The following is a 9036-nucleotide window of genomic DNA, read 5'->3' as shown; positions in this document are numbered from 1 at the left end:
TCCAAAGTCCAACTAAAGAAGTTTAAGTCTAAGACCCAACCCATGATCAATTTTGTCCTTGACTTAGTCGGTCACCTGAGTCAAATTTGCTAGAAATTAACCAACTCCCAAACCTATGAACTATGTTGATCTCTTGCTTCTTATTAGTGCATTTTAATTAGTTTATTATTAGTTAGTTTTAATTATGATATTTTCTTAAATTTTTAAATTTCTTACCTTATGATGATAACTTGCTTATTAAACAAAATTTGTTTTGTATGTTGATTTTTGCATGTATAGATAATTGATGAATGAAAGTTTAAACAGGTTGATGGGTGGGTTCCGGTCCAAGTAAAATAAGAAAGCGGGTGTGCTACATTTTCCAACTTGGTTATAAATGGATCAAGGATGGATTTGGAGTCTTTTTTTTTTTTTGGTGACTCAGATCTACTTCAATCCGACCCGAAACCAAGCTAATCCAACCATTGGCACCCCTACCTCCAAAGTACTGCGTGTTTAGATTTTTTTTTGCCCTGTTAACCGCCGTTGATGCTACAACCACAAGTTTTTCTTTCCTTTCTCCATCTTCCTGTCTCTTCTTCTACATCCATTTTAATCTGCCACTGGCCCTCTGTCCAATATTGTTGGCCATCGGCCACTTGCAGTGGACCGCCGTCACCATCTCCACCCTCTCTGAGCCCTATAAATCATACCCACCAAATGTTGATCCATTAAGCTTATCGGGTCTAGTTTTCATATCCAAACCCGATTGTTTTGTGATTATTAGGCTGCATTGTCGTTGCCATTGGATCTCCTCAAAGCCTTCCAGTTCCGTCACATGCACATCACGTGCCTTAGACCTCCTCTACTTCAGCTTGGCCTCTTTTCCTCCTCTCTCGGCTCTTTGCCTCCGTCGCCGCCGCCCGCGCTCCCCACCCCACTTCCCGAGGTAATCCCTATTCTTCTCACTAAGAACTATGCTCTTTCGATCGCAACCAACCGCTTCTTGATCGGATTCCATTGATATATTCTCATGAAATGAAATCTTGATCTAAAATATAGTCTATGACTCGATGTTCGTTGCCCTCTCGATCGAATTCTTGGTATATGCTAGATGTCCGAATCAAGACGTGTATTGATGAGGATCTAGTCACTGTTAGGGTTTTATATGTTCTTCGATGATTTAAGATATGAATTATGATTAATTGTGAGGATTAAATGGTGAATTATTGGTCTCGCAGTGGTTCTTTGCAAGGTTAAGAAGAAAAGGAGATGCCTTCGCTGCAGACGGCATTGCCCCCGGAGATTGCTGATAATGTGATCAGAGTAAGAACTCTGCCTCATTTTTTCCTCATTCAAGAACTGAAAAAAAAAAAAAAAATCCTTGATCATAGTCTTAAAATTAACTCTTTTCTTGCTTGTAGTTGTACCGTGAGTGCCTAAGAAGAGCTCGCTTCATTGGTCATCAGGTTTTTCCTCCTATCTCCTGTTTCTTTTCGTTTCTTGTTTTCAAAATTTTGGCCTTGTCCCTCTCTTATGATTCGTGAAACATGGTTTGCAACAAAAAGATTGGTTCCCTGTGATAATGAATAATGGCAACTGAGCATCTAATTATAAATGTTGGGTAGATTGTGGCACCCACTGTTTTCTTTTGTGTGGGAATTTAGGCGGTTGAGAGTGGGGTATATACGTTGCTTTATTCAGGATTCCATCTGCTATAAGTTTCCTAAATAGTGTTGCATTACTAAGAGTCACTTATGGCATATTAGCATAAAGTAGTATGTTATCGAATAAAAAATTTAGGGCTTGATGGTATTTTTGTTCTTACATAATCTGATTGCTTGGCTTGCACTATCTCAATTTGGTCAGCATGTGTTTTACCTTTTCAAACTAGTAAATAAGTACGTGTAAATGCACATCTTGAAAGAGAAAAAGAAAACAGTACCTTATGATAAGAATGCTTATGATATTTGCATTGCAGTAGGCAGGACTCTTGATTATTTATTAATATCTGGCCTCAAAAACCAATGCTTTCTATTAAAAATAAAAAGAAGATATCACCTTAATTTGAAAAAGATGAAAAAAAGGATATGCATTAATAAACATGGAAAATTAAAATAGAAAAGAAACAATGGAGGGTTAAAAATTAGGTAGAAGTTAAATCTAAACAATATTTTTTAGCTAAAGACCCAACGTATACGTCAATAATAAGTTGAAACTATCATATGATCTAAATTAATGTGGATTATCAACATGGAGAAGGGAAGAGAGAAGAAAGTGCAACCACAAGTATCTAGACAATCCAAAGATAGTACATGTGACCCTCTGCATGATCTCGTTCCTTTTTTTATTCAAAAAAAATATTGGAGCCATGGATCTTATGGTGATTGCAAGGATATTATCTTCTTAATTATTATAATTTTGTTCTGTTGGATCACATGATTTGCTAGGTTTCTTGAATAATATTTTGAGAGTGGAGCAGAGAATTTCTGAGAAAAAATCAATCCTTGTGGAAAGTTTCTTATTAGTTTTCTTACAATATGACGATATTGATTTTTTTTTTAAATGAGTAGGATTAATTTAACGAAATTTATATGTTGTATTTTAAAAACTAAACCATCAAGTATCATATTGATTTAAAAAAAAATCTGCTTGGAATACAGTCCATATCAAATTAGGAGACTAATTTTGTGACTTCAATAGTCAAAATTAACTCAAAAGAAAAAAAATCAAGGTTGTAATAAGTTGTGTTTTAAATAGTAACCCCTTGAATACCTTACTAATAAAAACAAAATTTTGCTGCGAGTAGAGTCCATATTAAATTAGAGACTAATTTTGTGACTTCAATGACTGAGATTAACCCTAGAAAAATAAAAGACAGTGATTTCCTTTGAAGAAAAACTATTGGTACATTTATATATAATATAGTTATCATTCTTTGTTGTTACAAGTTAGTAAAGTCTTCCTAGTTCATGCAAATCATATGTCAGATGGGCATTAGTTAAAGAAACTACCACTGGGACTGCAAACGATCCAGCTACTCACGAGTAGCTTGGGATCAACATGGCATCAACTCGGTTTAGGCTTGGTTGAGTCAGAAACGAGTGGATCTAGAACAAATTTCAAACCTCTGCTCAATCAAAACTTTGCTTAGAGATCAGCGGGGCCGAGCTTGAATAGGTTTTCTTGAGCTTAGCATGAGTTCAAGCCAATCTCGAGTAGCTTATTTATTTTCCAAGTTGAGCCTGAGCAGCCCGCTACTTTGCTCCACTAAGGCTCATTTGCTCTCCTAACTACTAAATTGTTGCTTTGGATGGATTATAGCAATGATGTGTATGACACTTGATAAAGTTTGACCACCACTTCTTGATGTTTGGTTAATTGTAAACATGTTATTATCTCTAATTATCTTTAGGTTTTAGATACTTTTGTTATTTACAAATGAACAAAGATGAAAAATAATGGTACAAAAAAGGTGCTTTCCTTCCTAAAAAAGTGAGATTTTACAAGCATATACTTTATTGTGGCATATTTTCACATACCTATTTGTTAACCAAACACCAAACTTATATTTCCTTGAGTTGTTACTGTTTGAGATGTTGATGGAAACAATTTTGTGCACCATACTAGTTTGAAAATGGAAGCATGTAGTCGCATAAATCATCTCATTAACTTACTTTATCAGAGCTACTTGCACTTGTAGTTAGCTTCACCTGTTCTATCCATTCCGACTAGGGAGAAATTCAATCAGTTGAGTGATATCAATGATATGAGGTATCTGATACTTCTATCATGAAACCCCTATGCAGTCAAAATAGCATCATTACTTGCCAAATTACATTATCAGGTAATTGGATATGAGTGGAATTCACACTGAATTTTGATTGTGGTTCAAGAAATACAGACCTAACAAAGTTAGAATTTACCAATAAATACATAACTATTAAAGATTCAGAAATTGACCATGACATTGAAGGATTCAAGAGGCCGAGGCAACTTGCTAATGAGTATTACTTGTGTTCAGTCATGTGTCAATGGATACACCACTGCCTGCAATTAGTTGCATGGACTAGCACATGAAAACTTGGTAAAGGCTACTGAATTCTTTCGAAACAAGCTTTATTTATGACGTTCATGTTTCTATCAAAGAGGAATGGAGGGAACTTTTGGCTTAGGATTGCTCTTGAGGAGATATAGTTTCATAAATGAATGGACACATTTTCTTAATCTGGATTTTTATGCTTTTGAAATGCCACATTAGAAGCTTGTTTGTAGCTATTGCTATAGCTGTGTCAGAACAGTTTGTTTTGAATTATCATTCTTGAATAGTATGGCATGGCTATCAGTTGCCATTGCATACATGTTGGTTATTGAAATAGGTTTTTTTTCCCTTTTCGGGGGTTAAATGGGTGGATGGAGGGTATAGATGGCTGTTAGACCTCTTAGTTTCCAACTTTGGTTCATATTGGTCAGTTTGTCACACATAATTTCTAGTGAGTGCATTTAACAACAAAATCCATGTAGTTCCTAACAACTAATTCTGAGTTCTGATTGCAGTGAAATTTTTTTCCTAATACTGTCTCCTGAAACCAGCCAAACAGCGAATACCTTAGAGAACCTAAGAGAAAGTCTCACTGGGATTTCCTGCAGCGTTTTTGCATTCCCACAATTTTTTGTAATGCTACAGTAGTTGCCTATACATCAAAAAGGATAATTGTAGTTTAATTTTCATGGGAAAATTAAACTCAAGTAGCTCGTGTTCTGATGGACCGTCATTGGTCAAGTATTGAAACAGATTGTTGCTTTAGTTGTATACAGTGTAATTAGCAGCCTTTATCCTATAATAGGCCCAGCCACCTACTAGCTTAAGCTTTTGGTGTGGATTTTAACATGGTACCAGGGCCCATGACCCCTCTCTCCTATTGTTGCCTCCACATTCCCACTTACTAATTTCACCTCTTCTGGAGCTCCTCTCTGGGGCTCTACACATGAGAGGAGGTGTTAAGAAATGGTCCCACATCTTATAGGTTAGGAACTCTAGTGTTACTTATACACTCATGGGCCTAGTGTCCTTCTAGCTTAAAGCTTTTGAGATGGACTTTAACAAGGACCTTCCATGTCTTTTTACTTTCCACTTAGCTTATGTCTAAAGTGCAATCAAAACCTGAAGCTTAATCTGTCAGGTATACCTCCTTTTGGTCTTGCTAGAATATTGCTTGACAAAGTGTTAGTAAGCCATAATCAACACAAACATAGAATGCTGGGGTGAGCATAACATGCTTGGAAAGGATTAAGTATGAGGTCCAGGAGTCAGATTGAGATGGAGAAAGGTAAACGATTTAGCCTAATGTTGTCCTTTATACATTAAGGCATGGAAGTTCTAGACTGTGTTTTCTCTAAAAGTGTCCACATTTTTAGTTTGCTGTGAAAGTAATGTCATCTTATGCTTAGAGTTATACCTAAACCAGTGATTTTCTTCTCCAGCCTTTATGGTGGCCAATGTATGACAAGCGTGAAATAATATAAACTTTTTTGCTGAAAGATTCATAAAGTGCAGATTCGCAGAAGGATAACTGTTGAAGTCCAATTATTTGAGTGGATTGTTCTATATATAATAGCTAGTTGACTGGTATGAAATTCTTAAAATGGAGGTTACTTCCCATATTATGAAGTTTCTTCAAGGCTGATCATTTTCAAGATTACTGAGTGAGCCAATCATCGAGAGAGTTGATCAGTCTACCAACTTGTCAGCTTCCTTTTATTTCTTTTTACCATGAAGTAATCAAAGGAAAAACTCTTGATTAAAGGAAAATTAATTTAAGATAGGCAAGGAAGTTATTTTACAATAAAACCCATTGTCATCATGGTCTTATGTTTATATGACTATATTGCTTACCAAAGCTCTATTGGTTACTATGTTTAGACCTAAAAGCTAGGCAGGCATTTGATTTGAAATATTGGACAGTACAACAGGACTTTTTTTGATAAAAGGGAAGTCAAACCTCTGCAAAATTTGAGGCTAGGGGATTTACAACCAAGGCAGTCAGCCATAAGTAAATAGAGGAAATGTGATGGAGAGTTAGAAGAATAAGCAAACTTCTGATTGCTGGAGTAGGAAGAATGGGCCAACTTGTCTGTTGGTTCTCCTTTCTGAACACATGGGAGACATGGAGGGAATGGATAGATCTCTAGAACCTCATTATATCTTGAAGGAGAGGGTTATCATGAGAGGAAGAAGAGGCATTCTTAATCCAAGCAATCATAGTGGAGGAATCTCCACCCAACAAAACATTGCAATCATTGAAGGAGAAGACAGCTTGAAAAATCCTTCACATGCAGCTCTCAATTCAGATTGAGGCATATCGCATGAGGATAACTGATCACTTCTGCGTAAGCTAGTTGATCCTCATTATCACAAGGAATGTACCCAGCTCCAACAGAGTGACTGTTTACCGGACCATCAAAATTCGCTTTGATAACACCAGGTGGTGGAGATTGCCAAGAAACTAAACTTGATGAAGAAGATTGGAGGCTCAAAGAGACAAAATGTCCCAGTTTCCTAGTATGGCATTTGCGTTAACAGTTTCAACTAGGCTTGAAAAGCTACCTGTCATCTCAAAAGATTGGTGCATCACCTATAGAAAGGAAATTGCTAATCCTAGGTGGAAAGTGATATCCAACTTCCAAAGCCCATCTACTACTTTAAGACCTTGGCACATCTTTTGTAGCAGTTAGATGCATGAGACTTATAGTGAGGTGCCTATAGGAAAAGACACATTGGATCACTTTGAATAGTTTTTTCAAGGTCCTCAATTTCAGTTGGAGTACCATACTAGTTGGCTATCAATGCGATATAGCACTGAACCGTATTGGCGCTTGACACATAGATTTGGACTAGTTTGGTACCGATATATATATTTTTTATTTTTTTATTTTGAAGATTTTTTTAAGGTTTATGGATCTTCAATTATGATTTAAGTATTTTTTAATGTTGTTTTATTTCATATTGATGCCGAGTGACTGTATGCTTGCTTTGATGCAATTGTAATAATTAAACATAGAATTTGACTTTGTAGTTAGAGGTATATTATTGTATGCTCTTGTTTTCATTATCTGCATCTTTCTTTCCATCGTTTCATTCTTCTTGAATTCTTGATTTTGGCTTTTGTTATCCTTCCCTTGCTTTTAACTCTACTGGTTTTGCCTTTGGTTTATAGATTTATGTAGGCTGTATTATGCTGATATATAGGTAAACATGTCACCTAAAGATTTAGTTATCATCTTGTTCACAGGCTTATGGATGCACCTCTCTGTATCTCTATCTAATTGTTGCTTGCTGATTTGCAATCAGCATATACTAGAAAAGCATTGGTCTTTTTCTAATGTATTTTTATATCATGTTTAATGCACGAGCTCGGGATTATGTCCTAGATATGCACTCCATGTTACAAATATCTAAACAATTGATTTCAATTTGAATTTTAATGCAGAACCTTTCCAGGTTGCTACAAAATTTTGGCATGATGTCTCCCATTTTTACCAATCTTTGGCCTATTCTAGTTATAAAAATAAAAGAAGTAGAAGAATGAAAAGAAGAGATACCTGATTTGGCTTGGCTTTAGGCTCAAAATCAGCAGTTGTTCCCTCTTTCCTGAATTTTCCTCACAAAATCCACTCTCCTTTTGAAGGGAGAAAAGGAGAAGGCAACAAGATGTGTTCTCTATGATAAGAGTCGGTAAAAGGCTGAACTGGTTGAACATCTCCAAATCATTCCACTCGGTTCATGATAGCTTGGGCCCCTTACCAACCCAACCTGCATTTTGGACCTAATACTGCACCAATTTAGGTCAGTGTGGCATACCTTTTTGCCCAATTCTGCTTGGTGCATGCCAGTTCGGGCCCCTTACGATGAACCGACCTGCCTTTTGGACTCAATACTGCACCCATTAAGGTCAATTTGGCTTATCTTTTATTTTCTCTCCAGATACTTTTCTGGTTTAGATCTTGATCTTTTCTCCTAACTAGGATTCTAGAAGATCCATATTTAGTCATACCCATGCAGGATCTTTATTTGGCATGCATTTGTCTCTTTAGGTTTGAATTCAGAATGCAGCTTAAGCAGTGTTAGATTCGTTGCAGTACCGATGTTGGCTCAAATGCTCATCATGTCTCCCTAACTTCACCACATTAAATCCGTGCAGTCTGATCTCCACTAGTTTTTCCTCCAGACTTGTCAAAACTTTTTCAAGTAAAAATTGAAACAGAATCAAATAAAGAATAAAAGAGGTTGTATTGCTCGTGTGGAAAGTTTTATAGGAGAGCAATTCCCTTGGATGCATGAATGAGCTCCCTGGTCTCTACCACAGAAGCAATTGAGATTCCATTGCCCTTTTCCACACCCTTCTCCATGTTGTTTGTCCTCCGGTCCTTTGTGGCTGCTCTTCTGTTCAAACTGATCCCTGATTTTATGTAGGATGTAATAGGCTCACTCACCAGACTTAAGCCTGTTTGGATTTAAAACCTTTAACACATTTTCTTGGTGTCCTACTATTCAAAGTGTTGCAGATGGTCATTGTATGATAATGTTTTCTTTTTTTTTTTTTTTTGCAGCAACACAACACTGAGCTTGTCGTTGGCATGGTGAGGCAGCAATTCAAGAAACACATGCATGAAACTGACCCTGAGAAGATACAGAAATTAAAGGATGAGTAAGGCGCTGCAGAACATCACTATTTCTTTTATCAATTTTATTGTTTGCTACTGAAATTTGTGATACATTCTCTGTAGTGCTGCTAGAGGCCTTATCAATCACATCCTTTATGAGTCCGAGAAGATGACAGGCCGCAAGTTTTCTGGTTCTAAATGATTGGCCAAAAAATTTGGCATGTTTCTTTATGGATCTCTGGGTGGGAATAGAGGTGCTTGGTCATAAATTTAATGTACCTTAAATCTTAAGTTCATATTCTAGTCTGAATAATGTAATTTTAAAGTGATAAACTTGCAAGGTTTAACAATTATGATAACTCAATTTGACTGGAAATTTGGTCAGTTCAGGTA

At 36.4% G+C, this 9036-nt stretch overlaps 1 protein-coding gene across 1 annotated transcript; it reads left to right on the top strand.

The window, feature by feature from the left end:
- The first annotated feature begins 723 nt into the window (after positions 1-723).
- Positions 724-9036, top strand: LOC105040011 (uncharacterized). The gene is made up of 5 exons (XM_010916379.4): positions 724-928; positions 1221-1305; positions 1404-1448; positions 8590-8687; positions 8767-9036. Exons 2-5 carry the CDS (start codon positions 1252-1254, stop codon positions 8843-8845), a joined length of 276 nt encoding a protein of 91 aa, XP_010914681.1. The 5' UTR covers positions 724-928; positions 1221-1251; the 3' UTR covers positions 8846-9036.

The sequence above is a fragment of the Elaeis guineensis genome, chromosome 1 (genome assembly GCF_000442705.2).
Source record: "Elaeis guineensis isolate ETL-2024a chromosome 1, EG11, whole genome shotgun sequence".
NCBI lineage: Eukaryota > Viridiplantae > Streptophyta > Magnoliopsida > Arecales > Arecaceae > Elaeis > Elaeis guineensis.
Note: the sequence above shows the minus strand (reverse complement) of the source record. Positions and strands in the feature narration are given on the sequence as shown.

What these genes read in the sequence shown, in the direction of transcription:
- LOC105040011 (XM_010916379.4), top strand. Translation starts at nt 1,252, where the DNA reads ATGCCTTCGCTGCAGACGGCATTGCCCCCGGAGATTGCTGATAATGTG. An exon ending in TTGCTGATAATGTGATCAGA is followed by an intron (nt 1,306 to 1,403) that starts GTAAGAACTCTG and finishes TCTTGCTTGTAG; the next exon opens with TTGTACCGTGAGTGCCTAAG. An exon ending in ATACAGAAATTAAAGGATGA is followed by an intron (nt 8,688 to 8,766) that starts GTAAGGCGCTGC and finishes CATTCTCTGTAG; the next exon opens with TGCTGCTAGAGGCCTTATCA.